The 25,027-nt window shown below is 49.8% G+C and overlaps 1 protein-coding gene across 5 annotated transcripts in view; it reads right to left on the minus strand.

The window, feature by feature from the left end:
• GSN (gelsolin) overlaps window positions 1-20,797 on the minus strand; it is a 33,422-nt gene extending 12,625 nt beyond the window's left edge. The window contains exons 1-4 of one of the 5 annotated variants that reach the window (XM_090021127.1): window positions 20,345-20,427; window positions 19,848-19,899; window positions 1,839-2,040; window positions 691-845 (exon numbers count right to left, since the gene is read on the minus strand). In XM_090021127.1, the coding sequence (XP_089877253.1) occupies window positions 691-845; window positions 1,839-2,040; window positions 19,848-19,880 (390 nt within the window). In that variant the 5' untranslated portion in view covers window positions 19,881-19,899; window positions 20,345-20,427. Of the gene's footprint in view, window positions 1-690; window positions 846-1,838; window positions 2,041-3,255; window positions 3,488-4,219; window positions 4,310-19,847; window positions 19,900-20,344; window positions 20,475-20,601 lie in introns of those variants that run through there. The other 4 variants (XM_090021129.1, XM_090021128.1, XM_090021126.1 and 1 more) reach the window with 4 other exon arrangements.
• Between the last annotated feature and the right edge of the window lie 4,230 nt (window positions 20,798-25,027).

The following is a 25,027-nucleotide window of genomic DNA, read 5'->3' on the forward strand; positions in this document are numbered from 1 at the left end:
ATTAAGATTCAGACTGAGCAGAAAATGAGACGATTCAGGCAAGTCAGATGATCGGCCAGTTTAGCCAGTCCTATAAATTAAAATGAATGGAAAACCCTAGGACCACGAATAAGCCAAATCTGAAAATGGAAGGAAAATCCCAGACATGGAAAAAAAAGCAGCCACTTGGCAAGAGTTTTGGCATGCAGTTGCCAATCCGTGGCTAACATGGACAGCTATGTCCCACTTGCTTGCAATGCTAGGGAAGAGGGACTCCCTAGTGCTGCTCCTCCACCTGGATGATGGATACTGAGGGACCTGAGACAGGAGGCGGGGGAGACTCAAAAATGTTGGGTGATGGAGAGACATTAACTCCGCAAAGCCTTTAAAACTCTGATTTCCAATTCCAAAGTGATCTGCTGATGCCTCAGGACACTTTCCTCCTCCTCACCCTGTCATAGAAAAATAAACCCCTGCTTTTTAAAACTACCGGGAGCCTTCCTTCCGGCGTACTGACTCCAGCCTGGGCTTTCTCACTGGGAGTTACAGCTCCCTGCCCTGCCAATGTCGGCACATTGAAAACATCTGGGGAGGAATTTATTTCTAGCCGCTGACAAGAAGGCAAGTCTCCCTTCTCTCGCCGTGCGCAGGCTGGGGCCCCTTACGAGGCAGATCCAGCCCTGCCAAGCTGGCGGTCCGGCAGTGACGTACTTTGTACTTGATGCCGGATTTGAAGTATCCCAGAAAAGTCGAGGACTCGTGCCCTTGCACCTCTCGGTGCTGGACAGCCTTCCCCTGCAGATGTTCGTCCATTTGGACAGTGAAGATGGCAGCTGCACCGCGCTCATCCTGGGAACTGGCATCCCCTAGAAGTCAAAGGAAGACAAAGTCAGAGGAAGAGCCAGCGCAGCCTCGGCCGACCAGCTCACCTGGGCACAGGCTCTCAGAAAGAACCAGAGGGCTGGTGACCACCTTTTAGGAAGGCCTCTACCGCCGGGTGCTTTCATTATAATTAGATAAGGGACCTTCTTTCCCAAGTCTCATTTGCTTACAGTAAAGACCCAGGGTGGGACTGGCCTCAGTCTCACCAGGAGTTATAAAACCAAGTGGTCCTACCAGGCTAGCGCCACAGCAGCTTGCCCCTCGGGTCTGTCAGGAACCCTGGGCAGTCTCTGGCATGGTTTGATACCGCGAGGCCACCGATCTAACAGTGCACAGTGCTGAAACCCTGCTGATCCTCCACGTTCGCGGCACCCCCGCGTCGCGGGGCAAGGGAAGGGCCATGCTGTGCTGCCGTAGGCTGGTGCAGCATGCGAATGCAGAGCTATTTCTGTGACAGCCACCACGGTAATCTACTCTTCAACTGCAAATACACGCACACCACAGATCCAAGAGGATCACTTCAGACTTCCATCCTTCTGAGGCAGATAAATCCACCACTGCATCATTTACTAAGGATGGGTCTCTAACCAAGGTCCTGTCTGCTCTGCGTGGACACTAAAATCCCATGCCTCTTTGCAAAACAGCAGAGATTTGCTCTACAGCCTTGCCCCAGTGTCTCCCTTTTCTCAGTTAAGAAGCTGGGCTACCTTCCAGCCCAGAGGTCCTGCCTGCAGGAGTGCAGCCTGCAGACAGATTTGGAAATCCTTTGGAATCAAAAGCCCTGTAAGGACACAGATATGCGACTCCTAGGATGTCAGTTTTGCCTTCCATGTGCTTGTCAGGAAAAAAGCCATGTAACAGCCCCAGACTAATGAGAAAAAATATAGTTCCTGCTATCCTAGCAGCGCCGCTGAAGGACCTGCAGAGCTGCTGGCTGCAGGGAAGTGTCAGCTGCAGACACACCCGGCAGAACTCACCTAACCAGAAATGCAGGTCGTACTGCAGATTGCCACTCCGCTGCCGGATGGTGTTCAGAGCCACATAGGAATCGCCAGTGAAAAACTCCCCATACAGGTTTTTTGGCACGGGAACCAAATCGAATTTCTCAACCCTCCAGATCTGGAGGCCAGGCTCCTTCCCAGCTTTCAGGAATTCGGCGTGCTCCACCATGCTGACAGGCTGAGGGGGATACAACAGAGGTTTTCAGCTCAGCTTACGCAGCACAAAAAAGCTCGTCTCAAACGTCGCACCATTGCCGGACCCTTTATACCGCCATTCCCAGCCATGTTTGGGAGCGCCCTCTGCCTCTTGCACTGACCTCAGCTAAGAACAATCCCCACCGGCCTTTTATTTTTCATTTCCACCCAACTCTGTTTCCTGACTTTCTTCCTTGCCAGCCTCTTCTAGCCTCTGGTCTTTGCTTTCTGTAACTTTTGCCCCGGCCATCCACCACCGCGCTGTGTTCTTTGCTGGTCAGGACTTTATTTGCATGGCAGGCTCGGGACAAGGGGATTCCCTCTCTGCCTACTGCTCTTGTACAATTGTTGCATGCAAGATGTAAGTAATAGATATTTTTGCCTTTCAGCTATACATTTTATGTGGTTTGCACAATGGCTTTCACACTTTTCCTCGAACCTATAGAAACTATTCACCTCTATGGGAAAAGGTGGGAGCCCATCGCTGGTGGGGAAGTGATCTAATAAGCCTTTCACACGCCAGTGTCTAAGACACTTGGATGCACCTCCTAGATCGGCACTTTTGCACTGCTTCTGCCTGCACATAGTTCATCACTGCTGTGCAGACTGCCCTGACATCCCTGAACCCTCCTCATTTACTGCCTTCCCCTTCCTACCTGAATTACTTGTCAGAAACAACATGCTGTTGGTGCTTCATAAGAAAGGGGCTAGCAGAATAATACTAAGAAGAAATCATCCATCCCTATTACGCTCTAGATTAAGAAAGGGACTCTGTCCATCCACTACAGCATGCCTACTATGCCTTTTAGCAGTACAAGATCGTAAGGAAGAAGAAATGAAAATGGTGTTATATTACAAGCATCCAGTACTTGAGAAATGAGATAGTTCAGAGCAGTTACAGGACAAAAATCAAACTTTATGCCCAACTTGCGAGGCAAAAATGAAAAAAGCTGCAGATTGGGAAGCAGAGTAGCAAGTCAGCAGCTAAATCAATACCTAAACTGAAGTCTGACATCAAATACTTACAAAACAATATGCCCTTACAGCCCCGCTCCGCAGACAGCACCACTTAATTACTCCCAAGCTCCCAGCAAAAATCAGGAAAACGGTTTGCAGGAAGTTAAAGTGCGTGACCCTTGCAAATAGCTCCTTAACAGACAAAAGTTTTGCATGTTGAATTATATGGCCAGTCACTTACCACAGCTGAAAGCACAACAGCTGCTGTAACAAGATATCCAAGCCCTGCAATGGAGACAGAGCTCGTGCCACTCATCCCCAGAGCCATTGTGCAAAAAGCTGCGAGAAGAATACGAGCGGCGCCCTGCGTGCACCGGGACTGGAAAGGCAAGAGGGCTCTCCCTTCCTCCGCAGGAGCTGGGCAGCGTGGGAGCTCCTTCCTTGTCTCCCTGTCACTACAACGATGGGCTGCAGAAGCCGGGTCTTTATCACAGGCGCACACACCCAGCCCCTTAGCAATGCAGGGGCGTAGCAGGCCTAGGCACAGGCCTCTTGGAAGCTACAGAGATTCATTCTGCACAGAGTCATCTGCAGAGGCTTCATCCCAGAAGACAATAATGAAGGACAATCTGGTATTCATTACAGCAGGCCGTGCCACAGTATACAAAGAGAGTAAATATTTGCTCAGAAGGCCAGAAAGAGAAATTAAAAGGCATCCCTGGCGGAGACAAGACTTATCAGCTGAGCGTGGAAGAGGGATGGACAGCTGACGAGGTGCAGAGGAACAAAAGCGCCCTTCCAGATGGCAGGGGCTGGGAAGGAAAACATTTGTTCCTGCTGTGGTAAGCACTCATGAGTCATGTGAGGATGGAGGCGATGTGTGCTCATTTCTCTGTACAGGGACCTGGGCAAGAGGTAATATTCAGGGCACACTTTGGGCAGCCTGTACCCCAGTCTGAGCCCCTGCACAAACCAGCACGTGCTTGATTTGGGTTAGAATGGCGAGAAGCCACGCAAGAGCTGGGAAAGGGCTTCTTCCCTCGATTAACGTGGTCAGAGAGCAAGAAACTTCGAAGTCAAACACTTCCCCGGAGCTAGAAAAATACCGCTGATGCAAATCTAGCAGAAGGCAGGCTAGAGCTGCACCTTACAGACGAACTAAATCAGAGAGGTAAAGCATAAGCGTTTCTAGGTAGCAGGCTTACTTCATCAGACGCTGCGAAGGGATGGCAGGAAGCAGAGCTTTCCATTTTGAAGCCCTGCTTCTCTCTGTAGATCATATTCAGTTAGTCTCTGAGGGACACATATCTGCCCTGCCCTCCAGTGCGATGCCGTGAGGTTGAGTGGGGCAGCAATACGCCTGCTTCGCCCGTGCGGCGCGTGCACCAGGAAGTGAGCCTGCGAGTACGTCCACCCACTGCACCCCCGGGGATGCAGTACAGCCGTTGTGTGTCAAGTCCCTCTCCAGCAGCTCGTCTGCAATACTACAACAGCCTACTTCTGCTACTGGGTGACGGCGTCCATCCTGCAGTCCAAAGCAACAGAGACCTGTCCTGTGACGTTAAAGTTTTTGAGTTCAAATATTGCCAGTGGTCTATTTAGAGGCTCGCCACAAACATGCCGGAGTGGGGGTAACTGTTTAGGAGCTCCAACAAAGAACCTAAGGGGGTGGCAATTAATCTCTCTATATGCCCGTATTGCTGGCTAGTATTTGGCTTTTAATGAGTCCAGAGCAAAGTTACTTGGGATCTCTCAGGAAGTCCTTAAGCAAGGGTCCAGTCCTTCTCCCACTCAAGCCTGCAGCAAACCTTCAGCTGACTGGAGTGGCGGCAAGACCAGACCCAGCTTTTGCTCCTCCCCGCGATGCACTTGAGAATCACTCGTCTCCGTTGTGCTGGAACAACGTGTATCGGCCCCTGTCTCCATGCAGATGCACAGGCTGGACAGTGACTTATTAAGCAGCGCAGATCTTGGCAAGCTCCCGCTCAGTTAATGCACCTTTTGACAATAAGCGTCAAACATAAATTTCTCTGGGAATTCTCAGATGTTAGTGGAAAACGAATACCGTGTCCTAATCTTGCTGGTATTTTTGCTGCCTGGCCAGGAAGCTCCCAGAGCATCCAGGGTCTGAAAATCATTAAAATCTGTTGAAATCCTCAGCGTTGGTCGAGTCGAGTTGAGCAATGCTGGGAAGTCAGCGTAGAATGCCTTCTGCAGCTGCTGCATTTTACACTGTCCATCCGAACTAAGAGGATTTCACTGAAAAACAAGTCAGTAATTTAACTGGAAAGAAGAAGTCCTTTCTAGATGAAAAGATAGCTTCAGGCACTTATAATAACCATTTATACAGCGTCAGGACTTTTCACAGAACCACAGTATAAAAAAAGACCTGGGATTAAAATTTTCAGGAGTGCCGAAGTGATTGAAGAGTTTTAGTCCCGTTTTCGAGGACTTCGGTTCCTGTGTCCCTAAATCATTTTTGCAAACAGAACTGAAGTCACTAGGATGTGTTGGAAATGTTCCCCTCAGTCTTCATTTGCGGGGGCTCGTGCTACCAATTAAACAAGGACAGGATGTGAACACATCTGAAGGAAAGGGGTAGGGCCCAGAGAAAGAAACGGCAGTCGTGCAATTCATACAGTGAGCAAGTTATACGGTGCTTTTCGATAATATTTAAGTCTGAAGGAAGGACTGTATGTAATCCTTCTGTGGATGGTCCAACCTACTCCTGCTTTCAGCAAACGTAGTTATGCAGTTAGCTCAGCTGTACACATTTGTGCTGTGGGGGTGAAGGATGCAAACATTATTACTGATATTTAGCAAAGGTCACAACAGAGACCTTACACAAGAGGAGGGCTGTGATGGAAAGTATGAAGAAAGATGTGGGCTTCAAGCAGATGTTTAGGTAACCGTCCAGATGAGCCTCAGAACTGATGCGAGGGAGAGCCAGCCTCTTATGCACAATAAATAAATAAAAAGATATTTTAGGAAAGCCAAGAGAGGTCTTGAAACACAGGCCTCAGAGCAGGCAGGGGAATTCATCTGAACGAGGCTTGGACGCTTCCAAACGAAACCGTAAGGAAAGGAGCCCGGGGTTTTGAACAAACAGTGGAAGACAACCGCCTATTGTGAAATCCAGATGTGCGACTAACATCTCAGTGAGCACGACGGAGCTGCGCGGGGATGTCTTTGAAAGGAAACCTGCCTACCGCAATAATCACAGGGATGCGCCACACTGAGAGCACAGGCCACACCAGCGTGATGGGGCCCGAGAGGTGGCAGTGATCGGAGAGCTCGGCCTGCCCGGCGCGCTCACTGCTGCGAGTGCAGATGACCCCGTCTCTGGGCTGCTGCGGGTCTCCAAAGGAGGCTTCAGTGAACTTACTGCCCCTGGTCGGGAAGCCTGGACGCTGAAGGCTTCTGCTGAGCACCCGACAGGTCCTCTTAGCCCCCTTAGCAGAGTCGCTTCCCCTCCTGGCACCTTGCCTTATTTTCTTATTTGACTCCCTGGGAGCTTTCACTCAGGTCCCCCTGGCTCATTTAACAGCTGGCTAGTCACCACAGGCAAGTGGCAGTGCATTTACGCGATGCAGATGTTTGCCCATTAGCAGCCAGAGTGGGAACAGATGTCTCCACTTATAAAGTTACCCCATCAAAGGAGAAAAGTGCCAGAGCACACCAGAAGCCTGTTGGCCCACCGAGCCCATCGCCTGGGATGTTGCGCAGGTCCCTTTTAAAACCCGCCAAGGTGATGCATCTACGCCCCCTTTCAGAGACCGTCCCATGGAGTAAAGCTTTTCCTGGGATCCATCTCAAAACTTCCCTTTCGTATTTCCATCCCACTGCTTCCAATACTCCCCCTTTTGGGTCACTCCCTCCTCTTCTTCGGCCTTTCTGCTCTCCGTAACTTGGCGTGCAGCTTTGCCTCCCACTCAGTCATCACGGCACACGCCACACAACACTTGCACACCCTCCTGCCCCGCACATTATCCTTTTCTTTTCAGCGCCTTAAAATAGTTTCTCTTTCCTGAGCGCCTGCTATCTTGTCTCATGTCTCTGGCAGCAAGACACCCAGATCTGAAGACAACATGCCAGGTGAGGTCTCACCAAAGCTATATCGCCCCTCCGCCGACAGATGTGAACCCGAGAATCGCACCTGCCAGCTCCCCCCTGCTCTTATCACCTTGTAAAGTGAGACACAAAGGCAATGGTTTTTCTGATGTGATTCTACCCTGGCCAAACCCTAGCCCCCTCTAATCGAAACACACCGCGCTACCCCACCCCGGGCACTGCTCACTGCTCCTCTCAGGCTATGTGACAGCTCCTTTTGAAGGCAATACTGAGTAGTCTCCTGCCGCTGACAAAATGCACAACGCTACCCCGGAGGGGTGAAAAAGAAGATCGTTTTAACCAGACTCAAACCTCCGATTCTGTCTCAGCCACAAACATTCAGGCAGGCTCACCAGACCTGCGCAAATACTACCAGAAGCCCCTAGACTAGCAGTGCTGCCAGGCCACTGCAGGCCACATCATATGCAAAAGAATAATATTAATAATAATATTAATAATATTCTAAGAGTTTCCAAAATAAAAAGTGGATCAAAACAGGATTCAGCCTTGAGTAGCTTCACTGGAATAGAATAATGGGCTATTCAATCAGCCAATTAAATATTCAGCTTTACGAAAAGCAACCCCTGGCGCGCACAGTTTCTGTAAAACTATAAGGAGAGCACTTAGCTGCTTGAGTCGTTCTGGGAAGATCAGGGCTTTTAGCTGCCTTGAGGAGCAGCGCGCAGAGAGGGAGGGAACAGAGAGAGAAAACTATTCCACATCTGCTTATAAATGACATTACTGGAAAAAAACCAGCATGGAAAATGGGGAAAAGCAACGTGGTTTCTTTCTGCCAGTCTTCTCCACCAGGTCTTTGTGGGATCTGAAGAGCTGTCTTGCTAACCAGCCACTTCATTCTGCTTACGAGCAATTATTGCTGCGGCTCATTGGCAAGGATTAGTACTGTCACTCGCAGGCCTTTCCTTGCACAACGCAAGCGGCTGATGTCAGCAGTCTGGCACCTACACATTGTGGTGAAGGACATCAAAGCACGTGAAGTTGGCACATCGTTGCAGCTGGTTGCGTGTGCCCGCCTCGGGACTGACATAGCCCCAACCCGCCAACAGCACTGCTCTGGGCCGCTGCGGAAACGTCCTCCCGCTACGCGGCTACAGCGGCCGCAGAGCCATCCTGGCGCTTGCACGAAAGGCCAGGAGCGCTCTTGCAGGCTCCCGGCTTTGCTTTGCTTTCAAAAGAACAAAAATTAATTCCTCTTTGATTGGTGGCGTCTTCCCTCCCTCCCTCCCCACAGCCCGCGAGTCCTTAGCCTCGGCAGCAAAGAATCCCACTGAAAATCAGCGGGCATCTGAGTCTTGGGGAAAAACCCTTGGCACCAATAACGCAAACAGACCCACAATGTGGGCAAACAGGGGTTGAACACCCTGGTCAACGTGTGACCACAGGCAGTCGGAGCTGGCTACCCTGAGGCGATGCTGCCGGAAGAAAACTGCATCCTAGGGAAGGCCGTCAGCATTTTCTAGAGATGAACTGTGTTGCTGCATCTGCACTCTTGCTTTCCTACCACCTTGATCAGGAGACGACCGATCCTAACGGGCCAGGACCCGCCCCTGGGGAGACGCGCCAGCCTGACGGGACGCCCCAGCTCTCTGTCCGAGTCCAAAGGTTACCGCTGCAATGGAGATTTCTACAAGCATCCCTGGGGGGGAGGCAGCGTGACAAAGATTCAACTCCTACGTGCCCTGCTGAACAGGAGTTCGTGGTCCAGGACGTCTACGAGCAGCAAAAACTTCCCAAGCGCATCTGCTCCTCTTCTTCCCTGAAGGCCCGTGCCTGCCTCTGCACGCACCCTTTTCCGTCTTTCTCCCTGCTCCGGGGCAGGCGCGGAGACGTGGGGCGCTGGGGCCGGAGCAAAGGCGCGTTCTGGGGGAAGCGTTCGGGGCTAGCCTGGCTCAGGGAGGCCCTGGGTGCACCCAGCTGCTGGCGGAGTGCAACACACACCGCCCTGCACCTGCCTGGCCCTGGAGCCAGTGCCGGCCCCACCTCTTCCTCATCCCCCCGGGGCAAGAGGCACCCGGTCCCCAGCTGGCTTGAATCACTTCAAGGAAATGACTCTGAGCGTGCATTAAAGGCTGAAACCCGGGCATTTCTGGCTTTGGTCAGAACATTTTGCAAATTACTCACAGTTGGTTAACCTCCTGGTTCGTGTTTTCTATCGTCCCAAAGCATCTCGCTTTACGATAAATGGGGAGGGAAGACTTCATTAGGTAGTTGCATAAACAGCTTTGCAGTTTTTTGGAAGTTCATTTTTCCCCCCTTCTGAGCCTCATGAAATATTTACCAGTCTCTCTGTAGTTACCCCGAGATAAATTTTAGAGAGTAATTAGAGAGTAATTTTAAAGATCTCAGGTATAGTAACTTTTTTTTACCAAGCACTGTCTTGTCGGGGGTTTTTTGCTTTAAAAATAGTGGCTGCTGCTCCTCCGATACCAAGAACTTCCTATTGCCGTAAGCTCTCTGCTGCCTTTTACAGTCTTTTTACCTGAAAAAGCCTTATTCTTGGCACATCCCTTCCTTCTCAGGTTGCAAGTCTACATACACATTTTACAAGATCATTGTTCCTCTGGACACAAGGGAGAGCAGTGTTGCATGGAACCATTACTGGGAATAACCTCTGGCTGGCTTCACAGGCTTTTTGTCTGCAGGCATATGCTGCTTTGCGCGCGTACAATAGCTGCTGGCATAAAAGGCGCACGCAATGAGAAGGGCATGCACCCTGCCGCCCCGACTCCCGAAGCTCCTGGCCTAAGTACAGACAATCAAAAAGCCTGAGGCTGAACCGATTCAGTCTTCGCAGGCTAGTGTGAACTGTGTAGATTGAATCGATCCGCAAGTGAACAGACATTCGCTTGCTGTCCGCATGCCTGCAGTGGCTCAGGCCAAAGCCGGGGCTAGAGCACGCCAAACCTAGCCGGCCCAGGGAGGTGCAAAGCAACCTGGGATTCTGGGGGACTCTGTGAGTTAAACTGAATCTGGAGGGGTTTTGGGACAGAAGTTCGATAAGCTGATTTAACCTAAAGCAGTTATATCTGATACTGCATCCATCCAAATGTATCTTAAACCAATTTTGGCCATTTTGAAAGCAGTTTATGTGCACTGAACTTCTGTTGAGCTACACATCTGAATCAGTTTCCGATCACTTATATCGGTTTCTGTGTAACTTCTGTCCCTAGCCCCGAAGACTCCCAACTGCAGTTAATAAACTGACTTTGATGGAATAACAGAAAACTATGGCAAGCATTGAGATACATCTAGCCTGGGCAACAGTATTATAATCCCACTTCTAGGCAGGTTCAAGATTTAGGATGTGATGATACTGATAATACTCTCTTTTTCCCAAGTTCTCTGCAGAGCTGTAAAAGGTTAAACAAAACATAACACATTTGCACAAATTGTAAGAATTTATATCTTGAGCTCAGCAAAGCATCTCTGTGGCTCCAGATAAATTCTGTGTCATCTCCCAAGGCAAGACTGTGGGAGAGGTCAATTCAGGAAACATTAGCAACGCTAGATCTGCATGTTGAAAACAAATGTCCTCTTTATTTCTTTGGGGCTTCTTGTCAAGTTAGCATACAGCATGAGTGAAAGTCCCTGAAAACCCAGATTGTGGGTTGTTAGCTTCATCACTAAGGTGAGAAGTATTAAAAACACCCGAAGTGATAGTTGGCTTGTTAGTCTTAAGGCAACCCTAAATTCATACACCGTGCAAGACCAAACACCCCTCTGAGAGGCTAGCAACAAAGCGTGTGTAGGGCTGGGCTGGGCAAAGCAGACTTTTGCATTCATAGATTTGATGTTCCAGCACTCGTTTTGACTAAAGCAGAGCAGCCTGGCAAGAAAGGCAGATCTTATGATTCACGCTGTTCCCCAACGCCACTTGTCTGCATTCTGACTCACCGATCTGTCTACTAAAGAGAGGCAGCTAGCCCTGCTAGTCTGAAGAGGGGCAGAAGGCAAGGGAGTCTTGCACCTTTATAGATGCAATCAGAGATGTATAGCATGAGCTCTTCGAAGCAGAGAGAGGGCCTATTAAACACACAAAGCTAAGGCTCCCCGCTCTGAAGCAGCTCAGTGGAGGCGCGCCGGGAGCAAACTGGGGCACGAGGGAAGAATCGGACCTGGCGTAAGCGTCCCAGATCAAGCCACAGGACGAGCACGCCCATCTGGCACAATTACACCCGGCCAAGAATCTGCTGATGCCACCAACTGCGTAAAAAGCCCAACCCTGCCGGGGAGCTCAGCCGTGCCCATGAACACCCAGACGGCGTACCACTACGGATTGTGGGAAATCAGCTGCTTGCCTTTATTTGTGAGCAAAACAAGAGTCCTGAACTGCATTCAGTTCTAAATCAGTGCTTACGTGCTGACTAGACACACGCTCTATTCTTCGCTTAAAGACTTGCTAAGAGACGCATAAAAGGCATGACAGGATACATAACACACGGACCAGTAGGTTTGACCGGCTTGGTGAAACTGAACTGAAACAGGAAAGCAAAACCTCTTTAGAGCAAGATAAGTTGTGATAAGAGAAGAAAGGCTGCTTTGGCGCTTTTGGGCGTCTCAGTGTTGGCAGAGGAGGCGTTCTGGAGACGGACGGAGAAGACCCGGCATCCTTGCGCAAGCCGGGATTCTGCCAGGACAGGGTTTCACGCGCACAGATGCGCTCGGTCCGCGCCACCCCGGTAACCACCCCTGCGTTCGGAAGCGGGGAGAGCTGGCGAGGCTCGTTCGCTCGTCTTCTCTACCTCGTGTGAACAGCTACGCGCCCAGACCGGCAACATCTCACCCCAGCGCTGCAAGAATAGAAACAGGACCAAAAATACAGACACCTAGAAGAAAAGGGCTCCGATGCAAAGGTGCTGCTGCTGAAAGGGGGAGAAACAAAACGGCACATTCAGCACCTCTGAAAACACACCTGTTTGCGAATCCTCAAATGAAGCTGCCTCGAATCGGTGGTCACCTTGGACCCAACTGATTTGCTCAAGGTTACACAGGGAGAACGTGGCCGAACCTGAGGAGAGAACGTGGCCCCCAACTCATAGGCCTGTGCTTTAGCATCAAGATGCTCTTCCCTCCCTTACGGCTCGATGGGCATGCTGCTTCTTCACGCATTTCTGTAGTGAACACCAAATCCTCTACCCTTATCTTCAATCATGAAACACATAGTCTTCAATATGTGGATTACCAGAAAAAGCAGCCTAGGACCTGGGTGCATGCAAAGACCCCCGAGTCTACACACATGCCAGTTATTCTGCTCTCCCAAAGTGTGTGCATTTAAATCCATTCAAAACCACTTGCCCCTCAATAGAGGGGAAATAACATCTCGCTCTACAGGCCATGTTCTCCAAAGGGGAGGAGGCCTCGCTATTTCACAAGGACGAGGTCGGTTTTTTGGGGGTTTTTGCACGCTCACAGTAAATATATTAGAGGAGAATTTGGTTAGTAGCTTAGTAGATTTTTGTTGCAGACGGATTATGCATGTCTGACCTAGATATGAACAATGCCAACGTGCTGAGAATAGCTGATGTCTTAAAGGAATACCCATGCAACCACTGAGATACAACTCTGCACATTAAAAGCACGTGCCCCTTAGAGGCCTGTAGAGCATGGGCCACCCAAAGACGAGGGGGCAGTATCAAAATCTTGTCGGTGGGAGGTGACGTGCCAAGGTTGTGCTCACGGTGAGCTGCAGAGAAACCAGAAGACGTTCGTTCCTCCAGCCCACAGACACACAGCAGGAGCAGGGGCAGTGTCTGCCAACCCTGGATAACTATTTTTTTCCTTTTACAGTCGAGCTGGCAAGGGTCTGCACCAAAACTCTTGTTGCATTCATCAGGCCTATGACTAAATGAAGGATAAAGGCATAATAATGCCCAGAGACAAGGGAAAAGAGGTGTTTGCAGTTGAAGGGTAAAATGCTGCCCACAGACGGCCTAAGGCAGGACCCTCCGTGTGACTGGAGCATTAAACACCAAACCGATCACTGCAGGCTGTCCAGCTGTCAGCAAGCCACCGCTATTCCTCCATCGGGGCAAGAGCAGTATAAGCAAATGTCAGTCTCTACAAGAACTGTACGGGATTAAAAGCACTTAGATGTCACCGTCTTTTTGCACTGGGGTGCAGGAAGCCCACTCACCGATGCAGCAGGGTCTCAGGGTGCCTGTGCCTTACCCCGCTAGTGCCAGCGGCAGCTGGTCCAGCTGAGCGCGGAGGAGACACGAGGTAAGACTGGATTTATACAAATGGCTAACTTCATTAAGCTTGAGCCTATACATACACGTTTGAAACCAAAAACAAGTGTAGTAAAGGAGAGATGAAATGAGCAGGAGACGCGGGGTGAAAATTAAAACAGTCGCTGTACATACTAGGCGGCTACACGTAGGTTTTGGGTTGTTCATCCAAATACTATCAAATTCTCGAGGTCCTAACCTAGGCACAAGGGATCCTTTGGGTTCATCCTCCCTGCCTTTGCTTCAGTATCTTCCTTCCCCCAAAATGGAGCAGGATTCACCCCATCGGGTGAGAAGTTTGATGTAAGCCCACACCACAGACAGCCTCCCGTTCTGAAGCAGACGCTCCTGAAACAACTGCAGATCCACGTTAACAAGCACGTCAACAGAGCGCAATGCACAGGGCCTTTGGCCGCGACCGAGAAGGGTTTTATGTCTGGTTCTCTCCCTGATTGTCCGTGTGGCAGGTTAGTTGTGTGTCATGCTCCTCTCCCTCTCTGCCAAGGCTGTAAACTGCTCAGGTTGGGATCGGTAGCGTCGAAGTGATGTTGTAGCCAGGATGCTCCAGGAAATACGTGAGAAACAAGGACTTTCATAGAGGATACTTTTTATTGGACCAACTGCAGGGCTGGGATAGACTCAGACCAGCATCTGAGTACCGCAGTGGCCTTCCCTAGGTCTTGGGGCTGCTGTTTGCTTCTCCCCGAGAGGGGGGATTGGGAGATTGTCTCTTGCTGCGTTTGTACAAGGAGGCCTCTAAGCTCATACAAGCAGCAGTATCTGGTTTAGACCTGATCCTGCAAGTTAGCTTCAGCTAATCTCTATAGCTGTTGGCTTATCACACAGAAATAGAGTTAAACCTTTCCAGGGACGGAGGAAGAGGTTTAACATGGCTCTAAGCCTCCTGAGCACAAACATTTGCTAGCCCATTTTTCCCCGTGCTGAAATAGTTCGGACAATGCTGAATGGCAGGAACGCCAGAAGAGACCGCACATCTCTTCTGTAGAGCAATACGAGCACTGCCACGGCCCAGGCATGCTGCCATGACACGTAAGTTAGTATTTGCATGCAGTTATCAAGCTACAAAGAACTGTATCAGTATTGTTCTTCTCTTCTAATGAGACAGCTCAGGCATGATGATGGCAGTAACCATCCACATCTTGAGAAGTCAGACCTGGGATGCTTGTTCACCTCCAAAACCAATCTGCTCCAATGCCGCCGGGCCCTTTTCCTCTTTGTGAGCCAGCTACTAGAGGGCAATATCATTAGCATACAGCCCTACGCAACTATGCGACACATACAGCATGTTGCACAGCCCCTTACCATAGCAAAGTACGTGAAGTCCTCGGTGTGGTCATTTAAACAGGCCGTTCCTTTCTTAAAAAAGGATGCAGACCCATGGAGTCAAGGAAGCAAAAGTGTGGTCAAAGCCTTGCTGTAGTTCTCACTGTGGGACCTCCATACAAGCTGAAAGAGTTTGCTTCCTCTGGATGATTCACTTTCTCCAGTTTTAAGGATTTCGTTTTGTAGCTATATTTTGTGTGTGTGTGTGTGGAAATGTTCAGTAAGCCCATATGTTTAAACTTTGTCTTTGGATGGTTTCCCACTGACTCACTGACTGGTTCCTAATATAGACAAACGATGCTCTCTCTCTCTCGGTGGTTGTGCACGGGGTAGAAATCTCCATGTCTGAAACCAGTTTGCATTCTTCGGGCTTTTACAGGGGGAAGAAAGGGTCAAAAGCCCAGCTCATTACAGAGGGGGAAACTATCTTTCCACTACGAAAGTTCAAAGAAAGGCAGTTTTCTTTTACAGTCCATAGCAGCCAGTTCTCGTCCATCTTTGATCATCGTTTCTCTGAATGTTACCAGTTTGAATATCCTGGATCACAGAGATACGGGTACCATCCACATGGGGAAAACCTAAAGTTATTCTCCAGAATCAACAGGTGCAAGTACACAGGCCCTAGTCCTTCTCCTACCCCGTAGTAGGCAGGGTAGATTTGCACTTTATAGACTAACTACAACATGCGTGCGTGTGTTTATAACACAAGCTTTCATGAGCTGAAGCTCACTTCAGGTGCTGTGAAAGGATGTGCACATAAGTTGCATACCTAGGTAGGGAATGCCCCAGGAATTTGCTGTTTGTAAGGCACTAGTACACCTCCTGCCTCCCCTCGTGCAATATTCATACAACAGAGATGCTTGCCCTAAGAGCCCAGTATCTTCACTACCCAGACTTCCAACTTTTGAGAAAACAAAAGGTAACAGAACAGGAAATTGTTCTGATAAAACTCTGGACACGAGCACTTTGAAAATACGTGTGGGTACACCTGAGCAAAAAACTAACGTGCCCTAGGATTTAGTGTCTCCATCGGTGCAGCCAGAAGGCACCGACACACCAGCTCATTTGCTAGTATGTCTGTTAATGAATCATCCTGAAATCCAGTCCCCCTACCACTTGCACAGGTACCATAATAAAAACAGCATTCTGTCACCAGGACAAGTAGGGATTTCGATCGGCACAACGGGTACCAGTACCCTGGCACTTTCCGGCCAGACCTGCGCCTCTGTGCGTGTTCCTACAGGACCCTGTAACAGGCTGGGCCCTGACTCCATCGCAGCTCCCTGACGCAAACGCAATAGGAGAATGAACGAATGAATATGCTGGAGCAAGCACCTGCCGAACCGAGACTATCTGAGGGTACGTGTTAGCACGGCAGCACGGTCACAGGAAGCAGAGTGATCTAGCAGCGTGCCAATAGCTAAATAAAGGCCTGATGAGCGTGCTTTGCCAGTCAATGCTGCTGTCAGGCGTCCAGATAGCACGATGTGATGTAAATACTGTGCGCCTGCCAACGCACACGACCTTTCGGGAAGCAGAGAGGAAGCAGGAGGATGCCCCGAGAAATCCAGCCCCTACCTGACATGCAGCTGGGTCAGAGGCTTGCTCATGGACTCGTTTTGCTTTTATTCCCTTTTTCCTAAGAAAAATCCCTTTGCCCCTAGCCTTTGCAGAGCTGCTGCGCTCGGCATTCAACCAAGCGGTCACGCTGTGAGGACGGCAGGGTGGGCAGGGGGGTAATACACTCCATTTGGTTTCTCTTCTTTTATCTCACCCTCCACATTTTCAGCCTTTGCTGTAATACGGGCAGTTTTCCGGCTAGAGGATTATTTTAGGCAGACAGGCACCTCTCGCTTGAACGAACCCCGCAGGCCGTGCAAAGCCTGCCACCCTGCCGCGCAGCAGCACGCCTCCATGTTTGGAGAAAGAGGGAGGGAAAGACATTAACCGGCTCCTTTTTTATGGTGACAGCCCTCCAAGCTGCAACAAGACGCTGCACGGAGACAAAGCCCCAAAGGAAGCAGAACGGGAGCCCGAAAACAGAGCGCTTGTCTGGGGCCTGCTGGTCGGGGGAGAGGGGCGGGCGGGCTGCAGGCTGGTTTGAAATAGTAAGACGGATTGTTTTATTGACGGGAATTCGGCTGTTGCACTTCCTCAAACGGCCGCACCTTGCCCTGAGCACCGTATTTAAGGGCTATTATCTTCTTACGGGCATTATTTGGTGGGGTGGGGGAGAGCCTGCCCTTTCACAAGAAAAAAGTTTCGAATGGAAAGCCAAGACCTAGACAACATCCCGGGGACTGTTTGCCGGGTCCTCCGTTTGACAACTGAAACAGCAGATCAAGCATTTGTTTGCACCCAGGAGCCTCTGAATCTATATTCCCTTTATGGCAAGACTGATAACCATATTAACCCTTTCTTCCCTACACCTTTTTCGCTTCCCAAAAAAGCTTATTTTCATGGTTTTATCTGGACCACTAGTGGATCTACTTAATGAACCACTAACAGAGAGACTGAGAAGACTGGGACGCTACTGTTGAGAGGGAAAAAGTAAGAGAAGATATGAGAGAAGTAGACAAAACGATGAATAGACCGAACAGGTTACAAGCGTGTCCCGCTCTCATCAAACGAGAGGAAGGGGACAGGCACTTCACATTTAAAAGCAGCGCATAAACAATGTGGGGATAATTTCTTGTATAAAATGGATTCAACCCGTCAAACTCGTTGCCACAAGGCATTTTTGAGTCATGAATTTCAAGGGAGCCCTAAAGGATTGGAAATGCATATTCTAACCCATTGTTTTGCGTTTTTGTTCAAATAATTAGGAAGGGGAGAAAAACCTCATGCTTCGGGGCATAAGCCAACATGTAAGTAATGGGAGTTGGCTGAATATAAAACTTCCCCTTTACACAAGTTATTGCAAAAATTTATCAAAGCTTCTTGCCCCTTCCCTGAACATAACCGAATATTGGCCGCTATCTGAGACAGGTCACAAAACCAGATCGTTTTCGAGGCGCTCCTAAATGCTGGAAGAAGAAGCATAAACCAAGAGAATCTTTCTGCGCTGTCCAGTAATTACACCGGCTCCTTTTAATTAACCAGAGCTGCAATTCCCTTCAGCATATAATTTAAAAATTTCAGTGGCTTAAATGTAACCAACTCACTCCTGTGCCATTTCAGAAACATCATTTCTGTAGACAGAAGGGCTCCAAAATAAAACCAGGCCTACGCTGGTGTGTGTGCTTGCCCAGCTCTTCCAGATGACAGCTACTGATTAGCGGCACTGATGTCGCAGCTCGGAAGATAAATTGGAAAGATCACACTTGGAAAATGAGCTAAAAAAACCTACTGTAAACAGTGAGTACACTGACAGCTATTTTAAGGAATACCTTCCTTCCCTCCACCACTGCATAGATCAGATCGTGTCCCGAACTGCGCGCGCGCACACTCACAAACTCACACGCACGCAATCAGCATCCTATGTCAACGCACAAAGCGATGCTTGCTCGAGGCGGTTCTTTCAAATATTAAATATTAATCGCTGCCTTCTGTATGGCATCAGGTTTTACGATTTTGTTAGCTTTTCTCCTTTTATAGCAGCAAGGCTGAACTCAGTCACGCTGGCAGACACGATGACAGCTTGCGAGCTGCCAATATTGACTTATAAACGTACAGAACATATCTAGGAAAACAGGGCCTTGTATGCAAAGGTGTTAGACAACCTGCTTTTCAGACAGAGGTAGCAGCGCCATCTCTAGTTAACACGGTAAGGACCATGGAGCGAGCGTGTGACACACCTGGTGCATCGCCCTGCTAGTAGCTAGGACGCACGGAGGATGCCGGCCGGTTCCTGGAGTGGGAGTAACACACCTATTCCTCTAGCTCAGCGGGCACGGCTCTGTGCTTCGGTGATGCCAGGACTAGGTGCAAATGCTGCTCGTGCTACCCGATTGGCATTGGTACGGTAAGATAATGGTGAAATAAACCCATGTCTTCTTGCCTTGCCACTGAGATAGTGTCAAGGCTGGTTCGCTGGCTCCATTATATTGTCCTTAGCACGTTGATCACCGACAGGCTGCAGAAGATTTCGGGCTTCACGGTGATTCATGCATTTTACAAGTCAGCTTTATGCGGAAGCTTTGCAAAGAGGGGGATACGAACCTTATTCCCACTAAAACTGCCCGGGAGCTGGGCACCTCATAGCCAGCCGAGTATGGCAGTACCTTCTGCTATCACTGTCACGAACCTATTAACATTTCACTTTCACGCTAGCAGATGAAGTGGCATGACTGAGGAGGCAGGACTACGCTCCACACCCATTTGGGCCTACCGAAGTTTCCAGTTATGACACATTCTCTTCACACTGAGATCCAGCGAGCCCTGCGGCACGATTCCCACTGACTCAGCAAGAGCAGGATCCGATCCGGCTGATACAGATTAACCCTTTAAACCAAGCTTTGCTCAGTTTTGAGTGCTGAGGACTCAGTGGGCTGCATTCTTACCACGAGGCGTGGAGATCACAGGGTGGAGTCCGCACTAGACCGTGAGCTTTATACTCAGTGCGTACTCTGCCAGGCTGCACAAGTGCAGCTGAAATGCTAGACGCCGTCGGGCGGAGATGTTAAACTGGGATCCCTTCTGCTTCCCGCCGACAGCTGCGCAGGTAAAAGTTAGACAATCGCATGGTACTTTACAGAAGGGACCAAGGAATACAGTTTCTCCAGGGCAGGATTAAGGAAACTGGTCGTGATATCTGAGGTTGTGAGGACTACTCCAGGGCTGCTTCGTTGGCCTAGACAGCCATTGCAAGAAAGAGTATTTTACTTGTTATTTTGTTAAGACAGTTTGGGAAACCTGGAGGATGAGAGATGCCAGAAGAGCCCCCGTTCTAATCCAGGGTAGGAGCGCCCTGCGCCGAGCCATGCCATCTGCCCACAGAGGGCCATTTATTGCCAATAAACTTGCATCATGCATAAAGCTGGCCAGGAAGACTGCAAGAACGGCAGCTGTCAGTCAGAGGACTAGCAGATTTGGGAAGAAGGATGCCAGGATCCTTGTTAGCAGAGTTGGATTTTTACATCCAAAAGCAAGTTAACATTCAAAGCAGTTTATTCAAAGAGGATCTACTTACTAATGAGGCCTCCTTGAAACAAGTCATCCCCATAATTTTTTTAACACTCTTCCTAGGAAACATTTTAAATAGGTTTAAGTGTCTGCAATTTTTGAATTTCTGTTCAAATAGTGCTTTCAAAATATATTAATCCAGGCAACAAAGTAAACAAACCAAGTCCCCCTATTCCCAGCAGTAAGGCGAAGAGACTTGTGCTATTTTTACCAGTCTGGCACATGTCCTAAATCAGAGGAGGAGAAGCCTCGGCCAGCTGCACAGCACCGCCCAGCCGCCCATCCAGCCCGCACAGGCTGGTGCCGACCGGGCCTCCAAGAAGAGCAACGGGAAGCTCCGTCAGGACTTCTCCGTCTGCTTTCATCGGGGTGCTTTGGGCTGTGTGCAAGCCAAACCTCCCTCCGCCGGGCAGCGAAACGCTGCCGGCCACGCACAGCGACAGCTCCCAGCCACAAATAAAGCCGGCTGCCCGGACGGCGGGAGCCGGCAGAGGTGTGACTTACCCGAACTCCCCTCTCGCGCTCTCCCGCTGATCCGGGCGGCGGCGGCGGCGCGGGGCTCGCGCGGGCCGGGCTGCCTGGGCTGGCGGCGTGCGAGGACACGTCCCACCCGCCCCACGTCACTTCTCCTGCCCACAGGCGAGTCAGTGCCCCACCCCGCCCCGCCCCGGGGGCCGCTCCGCCGCGCCGGGCACCGCTGCGGGGCTTGCAGGCGCGGGCGTGGGGCTGGCCGCTGTGCACCGCCGGGACCCCGCACCTACCTCCGCTGCGGGGATGGCGATGGGCCGGCCCGGGCCGGCGGGCGCGCCTTGCGGGAACGGCGGGCGCCGGCAGCGCGGGGCGGAGGAGACGCGGCTCACCCGCCGCCGCGGGCCCTGCCTCGGTTTGGGTGGCGGGCTGGCGGCGGCCTAGGGAGCCAGCAGCCCCCGTGCTCGCTCCCTTGTTAGGGCGCGTTCGGCTCGCTGCAGGCAGGCCTCACACCTGGGGCACACTGAAAACCCCGCCTTCAGTGGAAACACAACTGGGTTTCCCATAGGACGCAGTGCTATGAATGGGGGGCTGGTTCCTGAACCAAGGCGCCGGACCCCACTTCCACCCAAAAAGCCCAGAGTTGCCTACTCGCTCAATTACAGATGAGCGACACAGCTTCATGAATGCATTTATATTGCAAATAGCGATCATATTGATTTGGAAAGGCTTCTCTGCTGGGCTTTTCGAAGGGCTCTAGGCTGAAGCCTCCTCAGCGGTCTGGGCTGCGGGTTGTGGCGGAGTCGTGTCTTTCTTAAAAGCAGCGTGCCGGGAGGTTTGGGCAGACGTCCTCCCGGGAGATGGGCGACGCAGCAAACTTGCTCGCCGGCGTGGCGTCACGTTGTACAGTCAGAAATGGCGTCAGAAAGTTGGTGTCGATTTACAAACGGTGCACGTCGAGGACTGCCTGTACTTCCTTAGGAAACGAATGCAGAGAAACTAGAGTTTCTGCACGCGCATGGTTATTCGGTGGTGCTTGCTGCGCATGAGCCCCGTGACACTGCGCACTAGGCTATTAGCACGGGCTTTAACTGCCTCGCTGCTGTGCAGCGTTATTAGGCCAATGCGCCCGGTGCAAACTCCTTTCATGTTGTGACCCCTTGTTTTTGTCTTGTGCAAGAGTCAGTCATCCATCCCTACTGACGTCCTCTTCACCATGTAGTATTTTGGAAGCCTTTATCCAGTCTCCCCTCAAAAGTCTCTTTTCCAAACTGAATAGGCCTGGCCTCCGCCGTCTCTCTCTGGCCAGTTCAGTCCAGGAGAGAGACGGGCGGTGACCTGCTGAAAAGGGATCCTAGAGTTGTTTCCCGAGCGGAGGAAGAGCCTGCCTGGCGCGCTTCTGGCTGAGAGCAGCTGTGCGCCCATTGCAACAGATCAGGGGTGGGCAAAATGCGGCCCGGGGCCAGATGCAGCCTGCCAGGCCATTCTGTCCAGCCCGCGGGGCCCCTAAAACATTTAGAAAATTCATATTTCTCTGCCCCTGGTTGCCTGTCATGCGGCCCGTGGTGGCTTATCAAAACTCAGTAAGTGGCCCTCCACCCAAAATAATTGCCCGCTCCTGGATTAGATGCTACTGAAGTACTTTTTGTCCAGAAGCCAGCCTCCCGTAATGCCGTCACCACACTTGGCTACCTGAAAGAAAGCAATTGTAGCAGCAGACAAGGACCAAATGGTCCAAGGGAGTGACAGTCCCTTCTGGTCAGACGAAGCTGGTTTGCAGCAGAGGCGTGGGAGAAAGATGCCTCGCAGCTATTGATGCTGCACCTGTTCTGTGGGCTGAGTCAGGAATTCCCTCCCCGGGGTTGTTTCTAGCTCCAAACATTTCACACACACTATCTTAGGGGGGAAAAATCCTGTGAATTGATTCAGTTCTGCAACTTCACTTATGCTGTGATGACCTTGACACTTTCCCTGCAAGTGTTAGGATAATGTCAACAGTAAGTCTGTCTGGCCAAATTTGAGGAAGTGTTGAAAATAAATATAAATGTGAACACTAATCTATTAGGAGTTGGGGGTGGGAAAATCTGAATCTGGTCCTGAGGACATGGCTGACAGGCAGTAACTCTCTTCAATCCAGCTGACTGCAGTGAGCTCTCAATCATTTTCAGAGGTCATCTCTAGCTACTCGGCACCAGTTAAGCTGTTCTTCGAGGCTACCTTGAGAACCAAAATCATTCAACTTGAGTTTTGCAAAAGCAGCAGAGAGCATGGGGACCAGCTGTGATGTGTCAGCTGCTGTTTTGTATCAGCCCAGAGTTTTCTTAGTAGAAGGCACTGAAGATGCAGAAACCACCGAGCTCTCAACCGTGGTCTCTGCCTTCCACCCTTCGTCCATGCCTCCCACCCGGTGTGGAGAACAGTTTCCAAGTTGCAGCTTGCCCATTCCCTTCCTCTTTTCTGATTCTTTCCTCCAACCTCCCTGTGTCGATCTCCTCCCTGCTAGTCCTCATCCACCACGCCACAGCCGAGCTCTGGTTCGGTGTATTGTATCTGCCCAGTGCCCATAGATGAAACCAGTGACAGGCTGCATTGGTGAAGGAGGTCCACCCATGCAAAGCCGGTATCAGGACTTCCAGTTAGCAAATTTGTTGGCAGCCTTTATAGAGAGGCCAAAAACTGAACTGGCTGCAGGACTTTCACTTGTATGTATATATGATTAATTTTCTGTGGTGCTAAGTTCATAATAATGTTATGCTTCAGTAGCTTCACCTTCTGTATACTTGTCTGTAGTTTACATTAGGCCTTTGCTTAACATCTTATTCCATGTTATTAACCTCAGCCTGCAGTTTACAAATATTTGCATGGCTTCCTCCTCCACCTCAAGAATGTTATAAATAAAATGCTGTGACTCACAGCTCGCCTGATTCATGTGGGGCCTGCCTGCCTTCTTTTATGGGCAAGTTTCTCGTCAAGCTGCTGGCTAGTTACTCCAAGTTGCTTCTACGTTCTTTTCTCCATGTATTAGCAGAGGCACCAAGAGTGCAGTAGGGGTTTAGGCATAAACATGACACAAGAGATGTGATATAAAAGCCGCACAGTTCTGATTACTGGCTGCTAGCCTGGACGAGCGCATGCCCATGCATACGCCCACGCTGCCCAGACACACTGAACCTCATCTCTGCTCTGTAGACCGTGCCCACTACTAGAATGAAAAACAATACAGCGATCCATTTTATATAGATATAAATATATATATGTGTTCATTTTTGGGCTCTCTACAAAAGCTGCTGACAAATTTGCTAGTTGGAAGTCCTGATACCAGGTGCCTTGAATGGGTGGACCTCCTTCACCAATGCAACCTGACACTAATTTTGTATATATAAAAATACATGGATAGCTATATTGTTTTTATTCTAATAGCGGGCACTGTCTTTCATAGACATATACCAGTGAGTGCTCAGCTTCACTGCAGGTTGTTGTTAAAGCATCTGATAGTAGGGGCAGTTTGTTAGTGATTTGAGCATGATTTTGGGAACTGGACCATTTCTGAACTCTGTCTGCCACTGAATCCCTGTATAACATGAGGCAAGTTGCACAGCCTCTCTATGTCAGTTTAAAATGGGGTTTGCCATAATAACACGGGCACAATGATAGTAGTTGAATAATGTATATAAATCGCTTATAAAAATTAGAAGTATAGCTGCTGTTATAATGACAAAGTACTATACCTACCACCCAAAGAATATATATATATATACCCAAAGAACCTTGTCCGCCTATGTCCTTAGACCGACATGGCTACAACTATACACCCCTGTACCCTACCACAACTTTCAGTGCTAGAAAAGCTGACCCAGGGAAATTGCAATCTCAGTGTCGTTCCAGCTAGCAGTGCAGACACAGCAGTAGCCATTTCTGAATGAACAGTCCCATTCTTCTGCTTTTGAATGAAACAAGGAGGGGCACTTTGACTGTCGAACCAGAAAAGAAATGGAGCACAATACAGTGCAATGACAGAGGTGTTGACACCAGTGTCCTGGCAACGTTGCACATTGAGGCAGACCCTCACAGTGACTCAGTCCCACGGAAATAACAGCATTTAGGTGCCTGAATCTTTTTCCAGGTCTGGGCCTTTCTGCCTTGCTTTCTGCTGTATATGGTTTGAAATGCCATTTTTTTCTCCATTTCCTGAACTAAATGATTGGAGTTTTCTTTTGTGCTGTTGCTATGATTCACCCCAGATGTAGTTTCTCTTTAGCAGCATGTTAAGCGGTCCCTGAGCACAGTGTATAACAGTCTGGTAAACACGTTAGGATCACTCAGGGAGCAGGATGCTGGATTTAAGCTGTTACTGTTTATTGGGCAATCCACTTAAGGCTTCTCAAATATCAAACATGGTTTTAACTTCTGAAATATTTAAACAGTACTTGTACCCAAATGGAATCATTTGCTTTACGATTCCTCTGCCTTGCAAAGTTCATCATTCCTCGTGCAACTTCTTGGGTGCACTAAGCAGAAGTGTTGCCTACTGAACGCAATTTACTGCCGAAATAACCGGAGTTGTGTGATGTGTTTAATATGTTGGTACATGAGACAACTGCTAATTTTCAACAGCATTCAAAAAGTTTTCTGTTTCATTGTAGTTTTTGCCCAGCTTTTCCTAACCACTCCTGCTGTATTGTTACACATCTGACACAGGCAGGCAGATGCACACAGCAG

This window comes from Crocodylus siamensis, chromosome 11, assembly GCF_052110815.1.
Source record: "Crocodylus siamensis isolate JL-2025a chromosome 11, ASM5211081v1, whole genome shotgun sequence".
Classification (NCBI taxonomy): Eukaryota; Metazoa; Chordata; order Crocodylia; family Crocodylidae; genus Crocodylus; species Crocodylus siamensis.